We start from the raw sequence: 26296 nt of genomic DNA, 5'->3' as shown, positions 1-26296 counted from the left end.
AAAATTCTCTAGACATGGATATTTGTAAAGTTGATGGACTTGCAGAGTTTGTGATGCCTCCCAATAGTGAAGTCTCCACTCAGCTCTCCAGTTTTTGGGGCTGACACATCGCTGTCTTTGGGGTCTTTATCTCTATGCTGCTCAAGATTAGGCATTAGTGATGAGCGGGCACTACCATGCTCAGGTGCTCAGTACTCGTTAAGAGCAGTTAGATGCTCGGATGGGGTTGACTCGTGTACCAAGTATAATAGAAGTCAATGGGGGATTCGAGCATTTTTCCTTGAAATTTTATCGGAAAAGGGCTTGAGTCCCCCATTGACTTCCAATACTTGGGTGCTCGAGTTGCACCCATCTGAGCATCCAACTGCTCTTAACGAGTACTGAGCACCTGAGCATGGTAGTGCTCACTCATCACTATAGGGTAACAAAAACTTTAAAACTTTGTGACAGATTCCCTTTAACCTTTCTGTCCCATCAGTGATTCAAGGGCATTTTTTTTTTTAATTCTTTAAACACATTGTGGGATTTTATTATGCCAGTGTGTCATACAGGATGACAGATGGTGTCGGAGTGACAGACAGCGGACAAGGAAGATTATTCTGGAGCCGTGGCCTAGTCTGTGTAAGGCTAGGTTCACACTTCCGTTAAATTGTATCAGTCACAATCCGCTGCTCTGGTAAACAACGGAATTCGTTTGGCGGATTCCGTTGTTCCCATAGACTTGTATGAGCGGCAGATTGTGCCTGATGATGCTGCGTTGTATTGTAATACTACTGTATGTACTGAGGATTTCGATTGCGTTAGGGCAATGACAACCAGAGACGAGTTCTTGGTGCAAAAGACGTTTTACAATATGTAACCGCAAAATGTGCACAGAACAGAAAATACACAATAATAAGTAACCGCAATATGTAAACAGAACAAAGATATACACAGTAATATGTAACTGCAAAATGTAAACAGAACAAAGATATACACAGTAATATGTAACTGCAAAATGCACACAGAACAGTATATACACAGTGGAACATAAACACAGTAAATACCTGCTGGGTTCAGAGCAAAAGGGAATTCCCGGGGCTGCACACCGGACTCCCCCAGGGAGACCACCAAGAGCGAACCCCTATACAGGGGCTGTCCGGCAATCACCCCAGAAGGCCTAAATGCACAGCAGCCGGGACACAAAGGGCAGCAAATATAGTCCAGAAAATGTCCGTACGTGATGAGAGTCCTAGGGTGGATATGAATGGAAGGGACCAGGCAGAAATGCCGTCCAGAGACAGCAGACAGAGTCCGAGCACAGTTGGATGAGAGGTGAAGTCCAGAGCTGGTGTCAGGTGTTTCCACTGAATCCAAACAGCAATCAGGAGATGAGAGCAGCAGGGCAGGAGTACACAGGAAGCAATATACTCAGGCACTGGACTAAGCTTTAGGGGCGGCTTTTAAACAGATGGACAGGAAGTAGGGCAACAGAACAGAAAACTCCATGTTAACAAAGGGCAAGCTCTTTCAAAAGAAAACTGGAAAACCCGGAACTCTGACAGTATCCTCCGTGGAACGACTGACCGCGGGGCGGAAGGAACGCAGCTTGTAACGTTTTTTGAGCAGCGCAATCCGTAGGATTTCGCTGCGCATGCTCTCTCTGGCTCCCTGCACATGTAACCAGGATACACATCGGGTTACCAAGCAATGCGCTTTGCCTAGTTACCCGATATTTACCCTGGTTACGTGTGCAAGAAGCCAGCGCTAAGTGGTGTACGCTGGTAACCAAGGTAAATATCGGGTAACCAAGCAAAGTGCTTTGCTTAGTTTTTACCCGATATTTACCCTGGCTACGTGTGCAGGGAGCCAGACACTTCCCGCTCCGCCCCCTCCCGCACTCCGCATGTATGTATACACACACACACACACACACACACACACTCTCACACACACACTCACCTGTCCCCAGCCATGGTGACTGCGGCACTCACTGATGTCCTCAGCGCCACGGCCCCGCTCGGCTCCACCCACCTCGCACTCCGCCCCCTGCACATAACGGAGTCCGACAATGAATTCTGTTCTTTGTCATCCGTTGTACAACGCATCAGTCACATGCGTCAAGCAACGCATGTGACTGATGCAAAACAACGGAAATGTGAACCTAGCCTTAGAGGTGTGAAAGCCTCGCGCTAAAATATAAAAACTGTTAAGTTGAAAGTCAACTGCAAAGAAAAAGGATAAAAAGGAGGAGAGACGCAGGCGCTGCACTCTTTTATTATATTATTTTGTTTTTAAATTTGGTGTCTGAAAATTTTTCATTGGCTTCTAATTTTTTTAGCTTAGAAACCAATTTCGCCTGAATGTTGCAATGGATAAAAGTTAATTTATAAAGGTTTTCCTCAAAATCTTTATTAACAATAAATGTTTATATATAAAACAATCAAATGGACCCAAGTGACGGATGGAATAAATTCACATGGGGACACGGCGCCTATGGTGAGAAACATCACACCACCATATACCAAGGTTAATAGTATTGCCAAATATATGGTTCATAGTAAAATCCGCAGTCTATATACTGTTATATATGTATAAAATACCTATCAGGTGTAAATTACTATATATAGAACAAGCAGAATATAATATATAAGCCACATATCATATTACCAGTAACAATATGTCCAACCAAGGTATTGGTGCGGTGGCCCACACAAACACTGACGCGCGTTTCGCAGCTACAGTGCTTCGTCCAGGAGTCTCCTGATAGGTATGATATACATATATAACAGTATATAGACTGCGGATTTTACTATCAGCCATATATTTGGTAATACTATTTACCTTTGGTATATGGTGGTGTGATGTTTTTCACCATAGGTGCCGTGTCCCCCATGTGCATTTATTCCATCTGTCACTTGGGTGGTCCATTCGATTATTATCAAAAAATGTTTATATATTAAACAAAGAGGAAATTTGAGGAAAACGTTTGTAAATTATCTTGCTTTTGTTTTTTTTGGTTAGTGTTATTATATGATGTAGCAAGTTTCCCATAACTGTTGTGGTATTGGTGTTACATAATGGATAAAAGTTAGTAAAATGTTCTGACCTAAGCCTGTGCCACTCTTCCTTGTGCTAGAGATGCTGCTCTAGTCAAAACCGTCATATTGGTATGAAACTGTAAGTTATTACACATGGTTGTGTATGTGGTATTTAGTGGTAATAATACATTTTATTTTTGTGACAGATTCTGGCTTGAATAATTTACCATACGGTGATGAAAATGTCAGCGCCGCCCTTGCTGTAGAGTTGGCTCAGAGAGGATCGGACATCCAATTCAGGTAGGAAGCGATGAATTCATGGATGAAAAGTATCTGCTGGATCATACGAAAATTGAATCAGTGGTAATAAGGTTATGCTTGATCAGGCAAAATTGGGCAATGCAACTTAGGATCTAAACAAAATGTTACCGCCAAGGACTCATAGAAGCGCATTCAGTGCGAAACGTTCGTCGCCCCCTGAAGTGCCTGCACCTGGCCTTTTCCCAGCATGATTTTAGTACACCTTTTCTAATAAAACAAAATTTTATGCTATGGCAATGGTGAGTGCCAGTTCCGTCTTCTACGCATGGACAACAAAATGAGCAAATACTATGCAGCAAGTAAGTACATAGTAAGAGTATATGTAAATAATATACAATACTTAGTTGATACTGTTTTAATAAAAAAAAACATAAAAGCCATCCTACCATAAAAAATCAGGATGGTCCTATCTCTAATGTTAAACCTCTCCAAGTGCCAGCCGGCCTCCTTGTAGATGGGTGCAGAGCAGGACTTAGGCCTGACTGGTACAAACATCTATCCAGCCCACAAATGGAGAAGCCCAGTACTAAGCACAAAAAACTAAGAAATGAGCAGGAACACATTAATATTCGTGCAATGCGTATGTTTACATTCATACTGTTGCCATTAACAAACATAACCCTTGATTAATATAAAATGAGAGCAGCATGATGTTGGGGTAGAGACCCTGATTCCAGCAATGTATCAGTTACTGAGCTGCTTGTTGTACTTTTGATAAAATCATCTGCCGCAGTTCTACCCATTCTCTGTATTACCCCGCCCACAGCATTGTTTGGCAGCTTTCAGTGAACACAGAAAGCTGCCAATCAGTGGTGGGGCGTTGTTATACAGAGCTCAGGAATAGGCTGGACTACCTGGCAACAGGTTTACTAGTCCTCTAATGATCTACTGCTGGTAAAACTGTGATTTTTATCAAAACTACACTAAGCAGCCCAGTAAGTGACCCATCCCTTGAGTCAGACTCTCTGCCCCTACGTTATGCTGCTCTCAGAGTAAATGGATTTTCTTTAAAGGGAACCTGTCAGCAGAAATTTCGCCCAAAACCTAAAAGATTCCCCCTCTGCAGCTCCTGGGCTGCATTCTAGAAAGGTCCCTGTTATTATTGTGCCCCATGTGAGACCAAAATAAAGAGTTTATAAAGTGGTACCTTTTTGTATTCAGATAGTGTAAATGTGACACGGGGGCGGGCTCTTTGGCGTCCGTTATTCTGCCTCCTGGTCCTGTATGCCGCCCCCATCGCTCCTTTCCATAGCTGATGCACCGCCCACTGCTCCAGCCATCCCCGCGCATGCCCAGTGCCAGTCTCACGGGACTGAGCAGTGTGACCGCTGGTGACGTGTGCGCAGGCAAGTGATTATGGGCGGGGCTGTGATTGTTATCAGCAAGTAGCCGCCCATAATCTCGTGAGCGCGCAAACCTCACCAGTGGTCACGCTGTGCTCAGGGTAGTGCTAGACTGTATGGGCTGCTTCCAGGGATGACGTCCCTTTTTGTCACGTGATAGGGGCGTGTTCAAAATAATATCACGTGACAAAAGGGATGTCATCCCTGGAAGCAGCCCATACAGTCTAGCACTACCCTGAGCACAGCGTGACCGCTGGTGAGGTTTGCGCGCTCACGAGATTATGGGCGGCTACTTGCTGATAACAATCACAGCCCCGCACATAATCACTTGCCTGCGCACACGTCACCAGCGGTCACACTGCTCAGTCCCGTGAGACTGGCACTGGGCATGCGCGGGGATGGCTGGAGCAGTGGGCGGTGCATCAGCTATGGAAAGGAGCGATGGGGGCGGCATACAGGACCAGGAGGCAGAATTACGGACGCCAGAGAGCCCGCCCCCGTGTCACATTTACATTATCTGAATACAAAAAGGTACCACTTTATAAAGTCTTTATTTTGGTCAGAATGGGGGCACAATAATAACTGGGACCTTTCTAGAATGCAGCACAGGAGCTGCAGAGGGGGAATCTTTTAGGTTTTGGGTGAAATTTCTGCTGACAGGTTCCCTTTAATAGTGGAGTCACTACTTTGCATTCACTTTTCTTTACCCACCATCCTGGAAACATCAGATCCAATAAAAAAGATTCAATACATCCTTAAAGGGAATCTGTCACCAGGTTTTTGCTCCCCCATTTGAGAGCAGCAAAAGGTAGAGACAGAGACCCTGATTCCAGCGATGGTCACTTACTGAGCTGTTTGCTGTCATTTTGATAAAATCAATGTTTTCTGTGCTGCAGATCTATAGCAGTTATACAGAGCTCATGAATATGCTGGACTACCTGCAGCACGCCAAGTAGTCCTCTAATGCTAATCTCCTGCTGTTAAATCAGTGATTTTATCAAAGCAACTAAGCCGCCCAGTAAGTGACATATCACTGGAATCAGGATCTCTGTCTCTACATTATGTTGCTCTCAGATTAGGTGGTAAAAACTTGGTGACGTATTCCCTTTACGGATGTATTCAACCTTTTTTATTGGACCTGATGCTTCCAGGATGGTGAGTAAGGAAAAGTGAAGTGAAAATAGTGGCTCCACTATTCCCTTTAATCATTTGTTTGTCCTCTTCCCCTCAAAAAAAAAAAAAAAAAAATTATACAAGACTGCAGATGTAGCTGAGCTGAGTTTGTGTTTGTCTCTTCTGTTAACATTGAGTTATAGTGATGCAGTGTATTTACTCTCAGGTTGTAGCATCATGTTGTGCTGCGCCTATTTTCAAACTCAGGTCTGCTACATCTTTAGTTTTTATTTTAACTCGTACTTGTCATCTACAATTCCACTTTTCCCGTGGAGTCAAAAGGACAAAAAATACCGCCCCCATGACAGGGAATCGATTTGCAAATCCCTTATTTAAATGAAGACAACATTATGGTCTTCCAGAACAGAGTTTTTGTTTACATTAAAGATGATGCTGAATGATGATTCCTAAATTTGTGCTATGAAAATGAAAAAATGAATACCGTATTTTTCGTTTTATAAGACGCGCCGGATTATAAGACGCACCCAAAACTTAGAGATATAAAAGGTAAAAAAGAAAATAAAAATATGGGGTCCGTTTTATAATCTTGTGGTGTCTTACCGGGGAGGTCAGGCGGCAGTGGGGGTGGAGTGGGGGGTCACAGGAGGCAGGGGTGGTACAAGAGTATAGAGATGCTTCGGGCGGTGCAGAGGGGGGCTCAAATACTCACTGCGGGCTGTGGCTCTGGGCTTGGGCAGCCGGCGCCGCTCTGGGCTTGGGCAGCCGGCGCCGCTCTGGGCTTGGGCAGCCGGCGCCGCTCTGGGCTTGGGCAGCCGGCGCCGCTCTGGGCTTGGGCAGCCGGCGCCGCTCTGGGCTTGGGCAGCCGGCGCCGCTCTGGGCTTGGGCAGCCGGCGCCGCTCTGGGCTTGGGCTTGCTGCGAACAGTGAGGCACTGAAGACATTCTGAAGATGTCAATGGTGCGAGCTTCAAAGAAATGGCGGCTGGGTCGGCGTCTGCGCAGATGAGAGCTTGAGCAGAGAGCTCCATCTGCGCATGCGCCGACTCTGGGTGCCATTATATGAAAGCCCTTACTGCAAACATCTTCAGAATAGCCTGTGCCTCGCCACCCACCACAAAGAGCAGGGCCGCAGAGAGCAGCACAGCATTGCCCTGCCTCCTGTGACCCCCTCTTCCACCACCTCACGGTAAGCTACATTCGGATTTTAACACGCACCCCTCATTTCCCTCCCAAATTTTTGGGAGGAAAAGTGCGTCTTATATTCCGAAAAATACGGTAGTTAACAAAAATCTATATTTTTTTAAAATCTTCTGTCTTCCTAGCACAGTTGATAGGTTGAATACTTTAAGCAAAGAATTTATTTCATCACTGGATGAATTTGGTTATTTTTTTTAACCATACTTTGTCTTTTATAGCATGGAAGCCAGTCCACCAGCACCAGTGACGCCGATGAGCAGCGCGCTGCCTGCAGAGCCGGGGCCAGACACCATGACCATAAGTAAGTGGTTATCAGAGCGGGCTGGTAATCATTAATACATTTAATGTAACCATTAATTGTTACTAATCAATTATTTGCCATGAAACGTTCACATCTCAGTACTGATGAACACATTAAATATTGTAATATATTCACAGACTGGAATATGAAAGAACAGATATAGCTGGAAAGTTTCCAATCACTCTATCTTCATAAAGTATTTTTAATCGACGTTGACATTTACCTTCTTTTCTTTATTTCTCTATTTATTTACCTCCTTTTTGCGTTTGGATGGGGATTAGGGGTTCATGGGGAGGAGGATTGTGAGTTGCTTGTTTCTTTGATTATCCTTGTATGTACCTGTTATTGTTACAGTGCCTTGAAAAAGTATTTATACCCTGTGAACATTTCCACATTTCTTTCACGTTACACCCACAATTGTAAATGTATTTTATTGGGATTTTATGTGATATACCAACACAAAGTAGCAAGTATTTGTGAAGTGTAAAGGAAATGATGGTTTTCTAAATATTTTAAAACTATATTTCGGAAAATTGCGACGTGCATTAGTATTCAGCCCCTGAGTTAATACTTTTATAGGAACACCTGTCAATGCAGTTACTGCTGCAAGTCATTTGGGGATGTCTCTACCAGCTTTGCGCATCTAGAGGGGGACATTTTTGCCATTTTTCTTTGCACACTCGCTCTCGCTCAGTGAGATTGGATGGAGACGTCTATGAACAGCAATTTTCAAGTCTTGTCACAGATTCTCACTGGGATTTAGGTCTGGACTATGAATAGGCCATTCACACATATGAATATACTTTGATCTAAACCATCCGTTGTAGCTCTGGCTGTATGTTTGGGGTTGTTGTCCTGCTGGAAGGTGAACCTATGCCCCAGTGTCGATTATTTGCCGCCTCGAACAGGTTTTCCTTCAGGGTCGTCCTGTATTTAGCTCCATCTAGATTCTGTCACACTCAGAGTAGGAAGTGTCCGAATATATTACGTGACAGCTGCGCTCAGCCTCAAGGACGTCTGGCGCTCTACACAACACAAACAAACAAGGGGGACAACAATGGTGGGCCCTGCAGCTAGCGAGAGGGGTGAAGGGTCACCACTTGGACTCACCTAGACTTTCCTGAGCTCTTTAGCGTCCCTATATGGAGTGTTTCAACCTAATTCCTCACTAACCCTTGCTAGTGAGATGGCTGACGGGAGACACTAGCCCCATCACTCTACTAATAAACAGGCAGGAAAAGGTAGACAGACAGGGGAAAACGGCACAACACAAACTTGATAGCTGCTACAACACAACTCCAACAACTGGAACAGGAGCAGAAATCCAGCAGCTCCTAGAGACATGGCGTCAACCTAGGTGGTCAGGAACAGAAGATTCTATTTCCAGTGGAAGCTAAAAGATGGAGAGGCTGCTTAAAGGAGATGGGAGGGGTAACACATCGGCTGCACATACGGTGATAGCTAGGAGCTGCTAGCAGGAAAAACTGACATTAACTCCTGAATTGCCAAAAGAAAACAAATACATTTTAATATGCTGAGCCCACTCAATAATGAATTAAGCTTAGATTACAGGACCGTCACGCATCTCTCAACCGTGAGAGACACTTATGACAGTTTCCCTGTCGCTGCTGAAGAAAAGTCTTTCCACAGCATGACACTGCCACCACCAAGTTTGACGGTGTGTAGGGTGTTTTCAGGGTGTGGAGGGTGTTAGTTTTCCATTACAGACTGATTTACATTTAACCCAAAAATTTCAATCTTGGTCTCCTCTGACCAGAGCACCTTCTTCCACATGCTCACTGTGTCCCTTTTTATGTGGCCTTTTGCAAACTGCAAACGGTACTTTTTATGGCTTGCTTTCAGAATTTGCTTTCTTCTTGACACTCTTTTATAGAGGCCAGATTTGTGGAATTTATGACTAATAGTTGTCCTGTGGACAGATTCTCCCACCTCAGCTGTGGATCTCTGCAGCTCCTCCAGAATGACCATGGGCTTCATGGCTTCTTCCCTAGTGCTCTTCTTACTTGGGATATCAGTATAAGTGGACGGAAAAGTCTTTGTAGGTTGCAGTTGTGCCATATTCCTTCCATTTTTGGATGATGGACTAAACAGTGCTCCAGAACATGTTCAGAGCTTTGGCTATTTTTTTTTTTTATAACCTAACCCAGCTTTAGTGTTTCCTACCAATTTATCAATGATCTGTCTGGTGTGTTCCTTAGATTTCATGATGCTATTTGATCCCTAATGTTCTCAAACAAATCTCTGAGACCTTCACAGAACATCTGTAGTTATACTGAGAATAATTTACACACAGGTGGACTCAATTTACGTATGTGACTTCTGAAGACAAAACATTTTTACAACAGGCAGGGAAATGTTTTACCTCACAAAAAGAATTGGCTATGATCCTGTGCTGAGCTATCTGTATAATTTTTTTGCGTCCTCCCCTGCCCAGCAGATGTGGTATGATCAGTTTATGTACTTGTACGGTCAGACACCACCATTACACAGTACATAGCAGGGACACATTTCTAAGATTATCTCAGCACAGGACCTTTTTTTTTTTTTTTTTTTTTTCTTCTAAAACACATCAATTGAGAAAATTATTATTATTCCAAGTTCTGTTGATTAAATAAACTTTAAAATAATAAACTTTAAAATAAATTTAAAATTAACTTTAAAATTAACTTTGTTCTTGGGAACACCCCTTTAAATGGTGACTACTTTCAACAAACTTTGCCTAAATCATTAGTAAAGGTGAATATTAGAAAGCTTATAATATATCTTAGCAGAGAAGTTTGCTTCTTTTCTCCACTTATGAGCCACTTCTTCCCTTGCCTCCTGAACTTGCCATACCCAGTGGTAAAAGGAAAAAATACAGCTCGACTCCACCTTGCACGATGATAAGACAAGATGTTCTGTTGACTCAGTAAGTCGTCAAGTTATACCTACTTTATTATCAACGAAGAGGAAAGGAGTGTGTTAGTGAGGAAACTGGCAAAGGAAGTCATAGAAAGATTGTACCTAGCTTTCTAACATTTTTACCTCACCCCAGAGCTGGAATTGAGTTATTCTTCATGAATAAACATAAAAGCTTATTCTGAAAGATTCCTTGAAAGTAAAGTTACTCATAAGGTGGTTCTGATTTTAGCAAAAAAATCGTAAAAAAAAACAAACAAGTGATGTATTGTCCAATCTTTCACTATTTCAGAATGGCACTGGAACGCATAGTAGACATACACACCTTGAGCAACAGGTGTGACACCTCTTCTTCATCCGGACCTCACCAGGGTTAGGGTCATTATGCTTCATCTGCCCCTGACCAACAGCTGTTTTGCATTTAGTAATACTTCATCTAGCCCTGATCATTGTCTGGTTCATTACTCTTAATTTAGTCCTGACCAATAGATGTTACACCTTCAATTACTCTTCATCCAGCCCACATCATGGTTAGGTTCATTATCATTATGCTTTTTCCGGCGGTAACCAACAGCTGTTTAGCTTTTAGTAATGCTTCATCTGGCCGTCACCATAGTCAGGTTCATTACGTTTTATCCAGTTCGGACAAACAGCTGTTTCACATTTAGTAATACTTCATCCAGGCCTCACCATGGTCAGGTTCATTACGCTTTAGCCAGCCCTGACCAACAGCTGTTAAGCATTTAGTAATGCTTCATCCAGTCCTCACCATGGTCAGGTTCATTACTTTTTATGCAGCCTGACCAACAGCTGTTTTGCATTTAGTAATGCTTCATTAACTTTCATCATGGTCTGGTTCATTACGTTTTATCCAGCCCTGACAAACAGCTGTTTCGCATTTAGTAAGGCTTCACCAGACCCTACAATGGTCATGTTCATTATGCTTCATCCGGCCCTCTCCAACAGCTGTTTTGCATTTAGTAATACTTCATCCAGCCCTCACCATGGTTAGGTTCATTATGCTTTAGCCAGCCCTGACAAACAGCTGTTTCGCATTTAGTAAGGCTTTATCCAGCCCTCACCATGGTCAGGTTCATTATGCTTCATCCGGCCCTCCCAAACAGCTTTTTTTGCATTTAGTAATGCTTCATTGACCCTCACCATGGTCTAGTTCATTGCCCTTTATCCAGACCTGTTACACATTCGATTACACTTCCTCCAGCATTGGTCATGGTTAGGGCCGAAAGAAGCATAATTGAACATAAAATGGTAGTTACCATGAGCTTATATTCCATTCTGAAATAATAGATCATTGAATAATACGCCAGTGGTGCATTCCATATTTTTTTTCCGCAGCCAAAATCGGATCATTCTTTGCTTACCAAGGCACTAACATGCTTCTGGCTGTTTGGCCAGCCATTTTTGCATGTGACCAGAATTGCAGCCTTTTTGGTTGTGATTTTGTTGCTGGTACTACTGGCAATATTATCCCTGAAATGACAGAGGACTTGGTTTGACTCCAAACAGAGAAGATTCACACTGCCTGATGTATCTCGTTATCAGTGCCCAGAAATCTGGTTCATCTTGTCCATTATTGGTAATAGTGCCACATTTATTATAGAACAAAATAACAGATGGTTGTCCGTGTCTGATGGTCACTTTTGACAGTTGAGGGGTTGGCGCATCTCAAACATGGCAATCAATATGACTACGTTTCCTGCTGTCACTTTTGCAAAAACATTGCTGTCGCCAGGAAAAGAAAACAAACAGCAAGACCAATATCTCTGAAGACTGAGTTTTCGAGTGCTGTGTTACTCCCTATAGAGGTAGCCTGCAAAAAATCATATCGTGCATGGTATACGTTCTTTTTATTACCTGTCTGAGCCCAAGGATGACATATGTTACTGTATACGTTGGGAGATCCTACGTACATATACCTCCAATGTATGCGATCAATAGACAATTGGTAAAAAAAAAAAAAAAAAAAAATAGTTGAACGTTTTAGACACACCTGTTGATTCAATGGTTATTTTATTTCTTATTTAAATTTGCACATTATAGCTTTTTGACTACAGGCAGCAAAATCACAAGGAAACAGAAAGGCAAGAAGGGGTAAAGAAACGTATGTGAAACAAACCAGAATATGTGTTTAAACCCTAAATTCCTAATAATACATTTTACTTTGACAGCTTTACACCCCCTTGTTATTTTCTCATGCAGCTTCAACAAATAGTCATCTGGTTTCCAATGATCAGGTATCTTGAAGAATTAATTTGTGGAGCTCTCAAAAAGTGTGTGTGACTATTTCAGAGCCTGTGTTGGTACACCGTTCTATACAGTGTTGAGCCATATTCCACAACTGTTCTAAGATAGAATATGGCAAAAAGCATTCAACTAGGTAAAGAGAAAATAGTCCATAATTATGGTACTTTTAAGAGTTGAAGGTCTGTCAATCCAGAAAATTGCTAGAATCTTGAAGTACAGTCTAGTGCAGGCAAGAACAGTCATGCAAACCAATCACTATGATGAAACATGACTTTCATGAGGACAGACCTAGGAAAAGAAGACCAAGAATTAACTCTGCTGAGGAGGATAGGTTCATCAGAGTTATCATCCTCAAAAAACGTTACTTGACAGCACCTCGGATAAAAGCCCTCATAAGTGACGCAGAGGCATCCAGTAGCATACAAATCTCAACATCAACTATCCAGAGGAAATGGCAAGAAATAGGCCTCTTTGGTCGAATTTCTGCAAAGGTAGCGCTCTTGAGGACTGCAGACAACAAGAAGAGACTTCTTTGGACCAAGCAAAACAAAGACTGGACATTAGATGAGTGGAAATCCATATGGTGGTCATATGAGTCAAAATTTTACATTTTTGGCAACAGCTGCCATATCTTTATGAGATGCTTATGAAGTTAGTGAATGTTTCTTCATGTGTGGTGCCTATCGTGAAACATGATGGTAGAAGTGTGATGGTGGTGGTGGTAGTGGGGGCTTTGCTAGCTATACTGTTGATTTATTCCAAATTCAAGGCACATTATCAGCATGGCTACCACAGCATTCTGAAACCGGACATCCCATCAGGGTTGTACTTAGTGGGACCATTGTTTGTGTTGCAACTGTATATTTACCCAAAACACGTAAGGGCTGTGTGACGACAAACTAGAAGTGTGATTTAGTGTTGCATCAGATGACATGGCTTCTACAATCACTGAACCTCAACTCAATTGAGATGGCTTGAGATGAGTTGGACTGCAGAGTGAAGGCAAAGCAGCCAACAGATGCTCAGCACCTCTGGAAAACTTTTATATAAGACTGTTAATAGCCATCCAAGTGATGACCTGATGTACAGTCATATGAAAAAGTTTGGGCACCCCTATTAATGTTAACCTTTTTTCTTTATAACAATTTTGGGTTTTGCAACAGCTATTTCAGTTTCATATATCTAATAACTGATGGACTGAGTAATATTTCTGGATTGAAATGAGGTTTATTGTACTAACAGAAAAAGTGCAATCTGCATTTAAACAAAATTTGACAGGTGCATAAGTATGGGCACCTCAACATAAAGGTGACATTAATATTTGTAGATCCTCCTTTTGCAAAAATCACAGCCTCTAGTCGCTTCCTGTAGCTTTTAATGAGTTCCTGGATCCTGGATGAAGGTATATTTGACCATTCCTGTTTACAAAACAATTCCAGTTCGGTTAAGTTTGATGGTCGCTGAGCATGGACAGCACGCTTCAAATCATCCCACAGATTTTCAATGATATTCAGGTCTGGGGACTGGGATGGCCATTCCAGAACATTGTAATTGTTCCTCTGCATGAATGCCTGAGTTGATTTGGAGCGGTGTTTTGGATCATTGTCTTGGTGAAATATCCATCCCCTGCTTAACTTCAACTTCGTCACTGATTCTTGCACATTATTGTCAAGAATCTGCTGATACTGAGTTGAATCCATGCGACCATCAACTTTAACAAGATTCCCGCTGCCGGCATTGGCCACACAGTTCCAAAGCATGATGGAACCTCCACCAAATTTTACTGTGGGTAGCAAGTGCTTTTCTTGGCCTGCCACTTCTGGGCTTAACAAGAACTGTACCTGTGTTCTCCATTTCCTTACTATATTCCTCACAGTGGAAACTGACAGTTTAAATCTCTGAGACAACTTTTTTATCCTTCCCCTGAACAACTATGGTGAATAATCTTTGTTTTCAGATCATTTGAGAGTTGTTTTGAGGAGCCCATGATGCCACTCTTCATAGGAGATTCAAATTGGAGAACAACTTGCAAGTGGCCACCTTAAATACCTTTTCTCATGATTGGATACACCTGCCTATGAAGTGCAAAGCTCAATGAGGTTACAAAACCAATTTAGCGCTTTAGTAAGTTAGTAAAAAGTAGTTACGAGTGTTCAAAACAAGAAATTGATAAGGGTGCCCATACTTATGCACCTGTCAAATTTAGTTTAAATGCGGATTGCACATTTTCTGTTAGTGCAATAAACCTCATTTCAATTCAGAAATATTATTCAGTCCATCAGTTATTAGATATATGAAACTGAAATAGCTGTTGCAAAAACCCAAATTGTTATAAAGAAAATAGGTTAACATTAATAGGGGTGCCCAAACTTTTTCATATGACTGTAGCTGGTTGAGGGGGTGTGTTAAGCTATCATCAATGTAAAATGGGGCTGGTTAAAAAAAAAAAAAAAAAAAAATCTAAGTTTTAACCTATATTCTGGTCTGTTACATTTTTTCTTTGCTCCTTGTTTCCATAGCGTTTCTTAGTGGTTGTGATGCCTTCAGTCTGATTCTACAGAATCATCACGTTCCGATAACAAGGAAAAGCATTGCATGAACAGGTGTCCAAACTTTTTGACCGGTACTGTAAGTGAAAATCCTGTAGAAGGATCTTCAATAAGGAAATGATTTCGAAATTGCGTACATGACATAATAGTTTAGAAAAGCTGTGGATTATTGTATCATTGTAAGTGCCCGGAATCTGGCACTGAACACTCTGTGCTTTATATGTAAATTGCCTTCTGGCAAGTCCAGAGGGCCACTCTGAGCCTGACTTATTCATGAGCTGGAGCCAGTCCCGGCACTGCTCCTGAATGATTGACATCCTCTGGGCCTCAGCTGGAGCATTCCTGCTGAGAAATCCGTGGGCAGAGGTTTAGTAGAGTGGATTAATAACTGTATTTATTTCTTCTTCATATTACAGGGGTTGTCTGAGTACATACTTTAATGACTTCGTATTAGGATAGACTATTATTTTGTGTTGACCTTTTTCCTGGTTGTCCCCATGATCCACAGAATAAAGCGGTCCTAGATCTCCAGTGACCACCATGGATTCCCTGCTTCCTGGTTGTCCCCTTGATCGGCAGACTAAAGGGGCCCTAGTTCTACAGGGACCATTATGGATTCCCCACTTCCTTGTTGCTCCCATGATCCTCAAACTAAAGGGGTCTTAATTCTCTAGTGATCACCATGGATAACCTGCTTCCTGGTGGTCTCCATGACCTGCAGACTAAAGGGGTCCTAGTTCCTTACTGACCACCATGGATTCCCTCCAGTGTTAATCAGTAGCTAGTCCAAATCTTCAGCTATGCGCCATTCAAGGTCATAGAGGGGCCACTGGCCCTTCTATCTGTTAATTAGTGGTGGCTACGAGAGTCAATCAATTATCAATTACACATTAATTGATTGGGCTAACAATGTATATTCATGGGAAATCTCTTTAAAATGAGTTGCTATTTTCTTATACACTTTCTTTCTTCCTTATTCTTTATTGTTCATGCTGTTGCCCCTTCATTGGCATTTAACAGCCAATTAGAATGGTGTAACTCTTTTTGTCAATATTGCAAATTAGCTTAGGAGGTTAAGGCTATGTGTGCACGTTGCGTACAGTCACTGCAGAAATTTCTGCAGCGATCTTAAGAGCACACGTGCGCTTCCAATCGCTGCAGAAAATGTCCGTAGTGAAAAAAAAAAGCCGATTCCATGCGCTCTGACTGCAGCTCCTCCCATAGACAGAGCAGGGGCTGCATGCAGAGCGCACGGAATAAGTGACATGTCAATTCTTAGAACGCGCGCTTCGGGCAGCAGCCGAAGCGCTGCGCTCTAAGACGCCACGTGCGCACGGCTCCTGCATAATCTCCATAGATTATGCAGGGGAAGCAGGACGCATGCAGTTACGCTGCACTACAAAGCGCAGCGTAACTGCATGTAATTACGCAACGTGCGCACATAGCCTAACTCTAACTATGAACTGCCTGAACTCTTCCGCACAACTCTTGCATCAGAGTGTTTAAAAACTGCCTTAAAACTAGCATAAAAGACTTCCTAAATTCCCAAATTTTTTGTGCATGGGGTTGTTGCTCAAAACTTTGCAGCTTTTGATGTTGTTACATCCATCCCGGCCAAAATGGGTAGAGCTTAGGCAGCTTGGTGGCATTGCAGTGCCTGCATGTCTAATTCATGACCAGTCATGGCATACATTTTCTCCAGGCACTAGTAAGAGGCTCTTAATTCATTAATTGTCATGTTCCTCTGACTTAACTAGGTGCCTCTTACTCCACCATGTCCCTTTATTAAGACTGGTGTTCATGTGCATCTAATGTATGTTAAGTTGGTTTACAATTGGATGCAGTTGGATGGCCGTCTCATACATATTAGCTTGGCTGAACTCCTCTTACTTTTACCTACAATGCATTATTACTGTTCAGTGATTGATATAAAAATTAAAGGGATTGTCAAGATATCCACCTATCCTATCAATCTGTGGTGATCTGGCTACCGGGCCACACCGATCAGCCAAGCCGACTTGGGAATTTTTATCCCCATAACAATGGATCGGTAATGTGCATACTCGTTCACACTCCATTTATTCCCCATATGACTGCCGATCTATGTAATCCACTTTTCCCTTCAGGTTCATACATATTCAATGGAGCAGCAGTTAGGCTGTGTTGGAGATAAAAGATTCTGGTCGGGTACTAGCAGTGGGACACCCATCGATTTCCAAGTTTTTGCTTGCTGTCCCCTTTAATCTTCCTAGAATACAACCCACAAAAGAAGGTTCTGCTCAGACACTGATTCAGCTATGAATGCTGCAGAGTTGCGATTGCAGCTCTGAAGCATGATACAGGCTGTAATTCACAAGTAATGCTCTGTTTTCAAGTCGCTCAAGTTTGAGTTTAGTTTGGTTTTAGATGGAAAATCTAAAATCATGTGTAACAATTGAGACAAACCTAAAAGGGAAAAAGGGAAGTCCCATCACTAAATAAAAAGCAAAAACTCCAAGGCGGGCTTTACACGCTGCGACATCGCTAGCAATTGCTAGCGATGTCGAGCGCGATAGCACCTGCCCCCGTTGTTGGTGCAATATGTGGTGATTGCTGCCGTAGCGAACATTATCGCTACGGCAGTTTCACACGCACATACCTGGTCGGCGACGTCGCTTGACCGCCGAACAATATCTCCTTCAAGGGGGAGATGCGATCGGCGTCACAGCGACGTCACTAAGCGGCCGGCCAATAGAAGCAGAGGGGCGGAGATGAGCGGGACGTAACATCCCGCCCACCTCCTTCCTTCCGCATTGTCGGTGGAGGCAGGTAAGGAGATGTTTGTCACTCCTGCGGTGTCACACACAGCGATGTGGTGGTGCAGGAACGACAAACATCGTACCGGCAGCAGCAGCGATATGAAAAGGAGCAATGTGTCACTGATCAACGATTTTTGACGTTTTTGACATCGGTGATCATCACTCCTAGGGTTTACATGATGCAATGTCGGTAATGGCGCCGGATGTGCGTCGCTAACGACATGACCCCGACGATATATTGTTACCGATATTGCAACGTGTAAAGCCCGCCTTAGACTCCTGAAAATTAGTTTAAATAAGTAATACTCGCCTTACTTATCCAACTCCTCTCCTGTTTTAATGCTTCCCAACCTGTTCCAATGGTTCCCCACCGGTCCCTTCTTTTTCCACCTTGACAATTGACCTCTGCAGTGCTGACAGTAGTTGGCAGTCACAGGCTTTGTACTTCCTGTTCCATGCAAATGGTCATGTGATCACGCTAGCCAATCACGTAGAGGCGTGATGGTCACAAGCCTGCCTGGATGGAGTAAGAAGTATGGAGATTGGTGGCAAGCAACCCCAGAACCGTCAGATCGATAAGGTGTTACGCTTTTATTTTACAACATTCTGAGTTTTTGTTTTAAACTTTTCAATGGATGGACAGTCCCTTTAAGAATAAATTTGTTCCCATCCCAGCTTTTAATAATATGTATAGGTAAAAGATAATTCCTTGAAAATCATTTATTTATATATCTCTGAGCAGTCCAGGTTCATCGGTGCCTTTCATGTATCCAGCCTCCGTGTCCAAGCGAGACGATGACCTGATTCTTCTCGTAGCCAAAAAGAAAGAAACGCCGCACGAAATGAAAGGCTAAGCCAATTAATATTTTAATTGCTGTGCCAGAACTATTCTAATATAACAAGTGCGTGCATGCCTATTTTGGATGCGCTCCTGGTTTTCTGTATGTAATTATTCCACGAGGCCCGCGTATAAATCTCCAAATGAAAAATAAAAGTCCTAACCCTAATTAACCTAGATAGAATTTGTGAATAATTGTAATTTTTCTTAATCAGACGGAATATTTAAATGATAAGGGGATATTTAAAAGTCAGGAAGTGTACACACAGCTGAAATCAATATATTAAACATTTCTGTCTGCTTGATATTTGCACAATGTTCTATGCACACCCACGAAGAAGGGATTTAACGTGAGAGCATTTCTAAGCCCGGTTACTTTTATGTAAGAAGACCTAGGAACCAACTTCTACAGTATCTATTTTTTATAACGCCAGCAAACAAAGCTGCATATGTATGCGTAATGCAGCATCTATGGCCTTCTGTAAGCCCATACTTGTACAAAAAATTAAATATGCCCCATTACTCTCCCTAGAGACCGCAATGATTTATAGAAATGCCCTATGGCAGCATGCAGAGTGCCTAAAGGGACTTGTGCTACCCAATAGTGCTCAGGCACTGCAAAGACTTTATTTAGCTCATCTCTTTTTTTGGAATCCTAATTCTGTCCTGCTGTTCCTCTCATTAAACAGGATGTTTCCTCCCTTTTCTATATGCTGAGTGGTTCTCAGATCTACTTTGTTTCTCTGACACTAATTTCAATGGCCTCACATTGAAAGGGCGACGTGAGGGGTGTACGTACACCAGCTGAGTATGGATTCTTATTGGTAATGTCCCATGGGAGAAAAGAGTGCAAAAGAGTGAAAGAGCTATCTTGCAAGTACCATCTAGAAGATTTTTTTTTTTTTTATTTTATCGCCATTTATTCCATGGCACGTTACATGTGAAATAGGGATATACATAATAGGGACAAGTATAATAATCATGAACAATACAGGGCACAGACAGGTACAGGAGGAAAAAGGATCCTGCCCACGAGGGCTCACGGTCTACAGGAGGAGAGAGGACCCTGCCCACGAGGGCTCACAGTCTACAGGAGGAGAGAGGATCCTGCCCACGAGGGCTAACGGTCTACATGAGGAGAGAGGATCCTGCCCACGAGGGCTCACGGTCTACAGGAGGAGAGAGGATCCTGCCCACGAGGGCTCACGGTCTACAGGAGGAGAGAGGATCCTGCCCACAAGGGCTCACGGTCTACAGGAGGAGAGAGGATCCTGCCCACGAGGGCTCACAGTCTACAGGAGGAGAGATGACCCTGCCCACCAGAGCTCACAGTCTACAGGAGGAGAGAAGAGCCTGCCCACGAGGGCTCAGTCTGCAAGATCAATGTCTACACCTTTTTAAGGAGCCTTGCAACAGGACCAGGGATGAAAGCCAAGCCAGAAACTTCTATACAGACCGACTGTTTTGGGGTTGAGGCTCTGTGAAGTAAGTACTTTATTCTTGTTAAAGGGTTATTCCCAAAAAAATTAAGTTATTTATCTATTTGATGGGGGATAATTTGTTGAGGACTGTGGGTTTTTAGCTGTAGGACCCCCAACACAGATGATGCGCCGCACAGATCATGTCAGACTAGGCTGGTGAATAAAACACTGCATCGGGAAACTGAGAAGCTTCGAGAAATGTATTCAGTTCCTGTCCACAGCTTGAGAGAATTGACCTTGACGTTGGACCAGGATTGCACAAAACTTTTAGTTGTAAATGTATATGTAAATGAGGCTGGAAGTGCTCTTGGTAAAGCAAAGCACTTCCACTACCTTAGCTCCTTGCCCTATTCGCTGTACAACTCCATTCTCAACTAGGTGATTGACACGCTGCAGCAGAGCTAAATGACTGTCAATCACCTAGTGGAGGGCGGAGCTGGCAGAGAATAGGCCTGGGCGATAGGGCAGTGGAAGTGCTCTGTCCCACCAAAAGCCCTTCTGACTTATTTGCAAATTCTTTCTACAGTGGGTTTCTCGGCAATACATCCACGCTTTTGAGGAATAACAATACTGTATTATTTATGGTCTCATAACCTATACAGTCATGTCATTGGTTGGAGATGGTGTGGGGAATTCCCTTTTAAATAATTTATAGTGAGAGTGGGGAGCCATGCCATACTCAAGCCAGGAATTTGCACCCTGGACACGTCCAAACTGAAGGACAATGATGTACCGACTACTAGTCTCCTGACTTTTTACGTCCAATCAATGGCCATAGGGATCAGGTGATTGGTGATTGTAGTTGAGGGGGTGGAGGACTCCTGGGATGGCGATATAGCTTCTATTCTTTTATAATTATGGTTCCTCAAAAAGGTTGGAAAACCCCATTAATAAACACATACATTTCATGCAGAGTTTATGTACTGCTGATGCCCACTGCAGGAATAGGGAGCCAGGAGTCCATCGTGGGATGCTTGTAACAATATCTAACAATATCGGAGGACCGGCACTGTACCTTATTTATTTTTTTCTTTTGTACTACCCTAGGTCCATTAATAAATTGGTTAAAATGATAGGAAACCCCTTTGAGTTATAGCATGACCTAAAACAGTTGCTCAGTGTTGGGACCAGGGGTATAGTGTATATAGCGGCAGCCGCTAAGGGCCCTGTGAGACAGAAGGGCCTGCTGTCAAATGGCATCGGACCCCTCCATCCCCCTTATCACAATTTCAACAGTATCTTTACTCCTAGGATGCAGATACGGTTGAACACAAACAGGTCAGGATCACCAGAGGATTCTCCGGTGGGCCAGGAGTCCGGAGAAGGACTTACCTCCGTAAAAACAGCACATGACAGTGCGATGGCTGTGCTATGTGTGGCAGCGCAGAGGATGCCCCCGTGTCTGCTGTGTCAGAGCAGATGAAGAGGCTTCACCACCAGCTCCATCATCAGGAGAGCGGAGAGGCTGCGCTATAACATGGCTATTGCGCTCTCTGCCTTCCTTGCGGTGTAAATTAATGCTGTGCTCTCCCCCTCTTGCATTCTGCCCTGCAATAACATGAAGTGAGCTCTGCAGTCAGCCCTAGGAAGAGGGGAGGGTGAACTACAGAGAAGATGGCCGAGCAGGCTACAGGAAGAAGGGCATGGCAAGTAAGGGCCCAAGTGCTGTCCAGGGCAGCAGGCACCATATGCAGTCATCTGCAGAGAGGGCAAGTCCACGTGTAATGTGTGTGCACATATATATGTGCATGTGTGTGTAATAGGTTTCTATATGTGTCATGCCTGTGTACATACAGTATATGATGTCATCTATTTATCTGTGTGTACATCCATGTATTCACCTATATATTCATATTTGATTTTTCAGCTCCATTCCAAGGGCTGGGGCTGAACATATAGGACAATACATACATTTAATTATTACTATTTTGTGGCTGGTTAGTAGCATTTCCTCTGAGGAGTTTGTCCATATTCTGTACCCACCTGTGACATTGAGAGCTGCTTAAAGGGAAGCTGACAACTGATGTGGGCAGAAAGTATCAGGTACTGGCTGTATGATCTCAGCCATATATCTTTAACTCTGAAATGCCACAAGATAGCCTATTTGTACAAATGTGTCCCTGGTGGCTTCTCCCCGCCCACTTCCCTTGAGTGACAGGTCTCCCTCTATACACTCTCTTGCAGGAATAGACCCATCTGTCACTGGCAGCTGGTGGGATGAGGCCACCGAGGACACACCTGACAGACTAGTCTCCCAAACAGCTCAGTTCTGGCGACTTCAAAAGTCTGTTTTTCTTTGAAGTTTAATAGTGTTTGAGGCGCTCATAGATGACTGAAATCATACAGCCAGTGATTGATGCATGCTGCCCGTGTATCATGGCGTCAGCTGTCAGGTTCCCTTTACAGGAGTTGTCCAAAATAATGAAAGCACTGCACACCAGCAGTAATAATGTGCAGTACTTTAAAGAGACTGTGTGGCAAAAGGCTCTAATGGGGATTAGATTTAGTAAAAATAACAAAATAAATCCTGCTCACCTGCGATCACCCTCCTGTGCTCTGCACCAGAATCAATGATGTCACTGTTCTACCAGACACGGGGCCACTGCAGCTTGTGATAGGCACCAGCGGTCAGATGGCCTGAAGTACCTTCATCACAAGCTGCAGCCAGTCGTGTGTCTGGTAGAACAGTGACATAATTGATTCTGGTGCAGACCACAGGGAAGCCTACGCTAGGGCCAGGAGGGTGACAGGGAGTATGAGATATTTTTACAGAATCTGGCCTCCAGGTAATTAGCACCTTTTTGTTTGGACAATTCTTCTAATAATATCTTTTTTTTAAAAGTATGCATCTTAGTTTCTGTTCAGGGTGGCACAGCATTGCCTACCCCCCTGTTAATGTCCTTAATGATTGGGCAGAGAGCTCATGAAGCATTCTGACTGATCTTTTAGAGCACTTTCCAGATGTTCATATTTGCCCAGTTCTCTTCTGCCTGGCATTGATCTACATGATCAGTATAGGATAGCAGGAGAAGCTTAATGCCATATGTAAAACAAATCTTGCTTCCGATCATGGAGGAAGCTCATAGCCGCAAATGTCTGTTCTATTTCCTTTTCCGCAGCGATCTGTATGATCAGAAGTGGAAGCTTAAAGCAATGTGTACTTTTGTGTTCCACTTTCAGGACATTATCAGGCACTGCTTAGGAAGTGTCACGACGATGAGACTGCAGGTGTCATGCCAGGTACGACAGGACTCCCGACAATTGGCACAACACAGAGGGAACACCAATGTAGCAATACTAGGAATGGCCCTGGCGCTAGGGAGAGGGGAGTGGAGTCCCCTCCAAACACTTACCTGAGGCTGATCTCTGCACTCCCGAACACTCTTAGACAGGTCCTTCCCCCGTGCGCTGTCACGTGCCTAGGCCCTTGCAGGCCCTGAACTCACTCTGACTAGTGAAGGCCAGCGAGACACTAGTCTCACTTCTGCAATAAGACAACATGAGGAAGGTTAGACAAACAGGTGGGGAATGACACGACATATTACACTCCACAGCTTCTCGTGCAAAAACCTCTCAGCTGCTACAGAAACACCACCTCAGCTTCTCCAGGGACTGGCTTCTTTAAAGTGGACAGCATTGGTATGAGCTATAGCCGGCATAGGGAGGAATGAGGAGGGGATATTTTATAATGGAAGGGTGTGGCTGCAGCTGAGGTTACAACTACCTGTTAGGTCACTGCAGGATAGAAATGAGCCTTATCCCCTTCAGGACCTGATGGAATTAAATACACTCCAACTCAGGGTAAATGACGAGCTGGCACTAAAGTGGAGCTGCAATCAACAATATGCTGTGACCTTCTAATCTCAGATCCCCCGAGATCACAAAAGGCCATGACACACTTATGACAGGTAGGCCCTGAGACTCAAGTGGGTCCTGTGTACCCAGTCCGAAAACAAATATAATGGTGAAATAGGGATCTGTCGGATCCCTTCTCCACCAGTCAGGTTGTCCTTCTGAGTCTCTGGCTTCACGGAGCCTCAGTCCACACGCTGCACAGAGCAAGGCACCACAAAGGGGAATGTGGTATGCAAGTTGTATTTTTCTTTCTGTTATCAGTCAGTGCTTTAGGGACTCTAACACTCTGTGATGTGGGAACCATTATAGGAGCATCCTGTGTGTGTGTGTGTGTGTGTGTGTGTGTGTGTGTGTGTGTGTGTGAGTGAATTGTACTTGTGGTGCCAGTAGAATTGAAGGGTTAATACGAGGGCTTCCAATTGTTTGGGCATATTTACTGTGGGGACTTAATACTGTTTTGGGGACTCGGGTCATCATACTGTGCATGGGGGAAATTCATTGTTGTGTAGGAGTTGTCATGCAATATGTTAGATGCTTTTTTGGAGGCATTATACTCTGTGGGGCCATGAAAGGGGTATTGTAGTGAGAGAGAATGGTAATGGACTTCAATAGGAGCAAAATTATTGTGTATGTGCCACGATACATGTCCCTCTCACTGGTTTTCAACTTAGAGGTCTGACTCCTTGTATACTCTAGGACCTCCCCTACTTCATTGGGAGGGAAGGGGGGCCCTTTTGGGACTTTTGCAATGAGGCCTCATGCTTTCTATGTATACCCAATTATGGGACTATGGGGCAGTGGGTTAGGGTGCAGTATTTGTGGATGCAGTGGTCTAATCCAAGAGGAAGTGACCAGAGGGAGGTTGTGGTCACATTGTAGCAGGTTGGTCAGTGCTCGGTCACTGTTTTGTTGTAGGTAATCATGGTGCAACATTTTATTCTATACATGCAAAACATTCATTCTTTTCTCCTTTACATTTCATCACCCCATTCCTGTTCTTTTGTAGTTTATTGCATGTAAGATTCTAAAATTAAAAAATATATAGCTTTGTTTTGTTGGATTAGCGATCCAGCTCTAACATTAACTCTCACAGAGGGGCACAGGTTTTCTGTTATTTTAGCTTATTACAACTTTAACAGGATGCAAAGAGAAAAAAAACCTAATTCTGCTCCATGTGTAATTTACCACTACCACCACCAGGGGGAGAAGTTGATCTTTCTTATCATTTTTCTGCTCCGTTTGTTATTTAGCAGGTAAAACCCTGCATCTACTTACTAGTGTTTCATTTCTAGATTCCCATGAGAGGTTAAAAAAAAAAAAATTAAAGAAAGAAAACAATATCTGGAAGTGCAAGGCTGTACACGGTAACTGTAAATATATGGAATACAAAAAAATAATCACCTAAAATGGAGAAATCCCCAGGAAATACTCTAGAAAATTGCGAGCACTCCCTATAAAGTGCGACTAATTAGGAGAATACAAAGTAACGCCGATGACCCGGTCCGCATCCGCCTTTATTTTCTATAATCTTTCTATTTTCCGGGGAAATCTTGTGTGTGAAAATGGCTATCCCTCGCCCATTAGTGCGGATTCTAAATAACCGAGCGGCTTCTCGCTTGTTGCTTAGCAACGAGATTGTAAATGGAATGCAGGTATAAAATATGGAATAGGATTGCACAATAACAAAAGCACGGGAAAACCGAAGTGTGCACCAGCCAGTCTTTTTTTTTTGTTTGTGTTTTATCGGCAGACATAAAGGAGAAACTACATTTAGGAGCGTGCCGTTGCGTCGTCTTTCTATTTCAACGTATGTCTCGTTAATGGAGTGGTTGTTTATAAATAGTAAATAATGAAATCCCCGCAGTGTCATAAAGCCACGTGACGCTTGCCTGTAAGCGATGATTATGGGCCGTATTAAATAAAATGTTCTGTAACTAGAAGGAAGCAGCGCTGGCTTTCCTTTTCCCCAGCGTCCTATAGAAATGATGGCTTGGATCTGCGCCGCTCTTATGGGTTGCAGCGTGTTTGCGCTTACTAATCCACACTGCTTAGACTTTGCTGCAGGTTCGGATGCAAGATAAGCAGGGAATGCTGTGACTTGTAGTCCCACAACCGCTACAGATCAATAACATTGTCCTCAGTAGATCATATGCACCGTAGCCTTACATGGACGGTGTTCTGTACTCGCTGCGGGTTGGAAACCCTCACAAAAGTGTCATTAAACATTAAAACAGATGGCTGAGTACATAAATAGCTATTAATTACACTCGCTGATAT

The 26296-nt window shown here is 43.3% G+C and overlaps 1 protein-coding gene across 3 annotated transcripts in view; it reads left to right on the top strand.

Annotated features, from left to right (window-relative positions):
* SNX29 (sorting nexin 29) overlaps positions 1–26296 on the top strand; it is a 584130-nt gene that overhangs the window by 72683 nt on the left and 485151 nt on the right. For all 3 annotated transcript variants that reach the window (XM_075317954.1, XM_075317953.1, XM_075317955.1), the window contains exons 10-11: positions 3227–3320; positions 7232–7314. In XM_075317954.1, coding sequence (XP_075174069.1) covers positions 3227–3320; positions 7232–7314 — 177 coding nt within the window. The remainder of the gene's footprint in view (positions 1–3226; positions 3321–7231; positions 7315–26296) is intronic.

This window comes from Anomaloglossus baeobatrachus, chromosome 7 (assembly GCF_048569485.1).
Source record: "Anomaloglossus baeobatrachus isolate aAnoBae1 chromosome 7, aAnoBae1.hap1, whole genome shotgun sequence".
Lineage (NCBI taxonomy): Eukaryota > Metazoa > Chordata > Amphibia > Anura > Aromobatidae > Anomaloglossus > Anomaloglossus baeobatrachus.
Note: the sequence above shows the minus strand (reverse complement) of the source record. Positions and strands in the feature narration are given on the sequence as shown.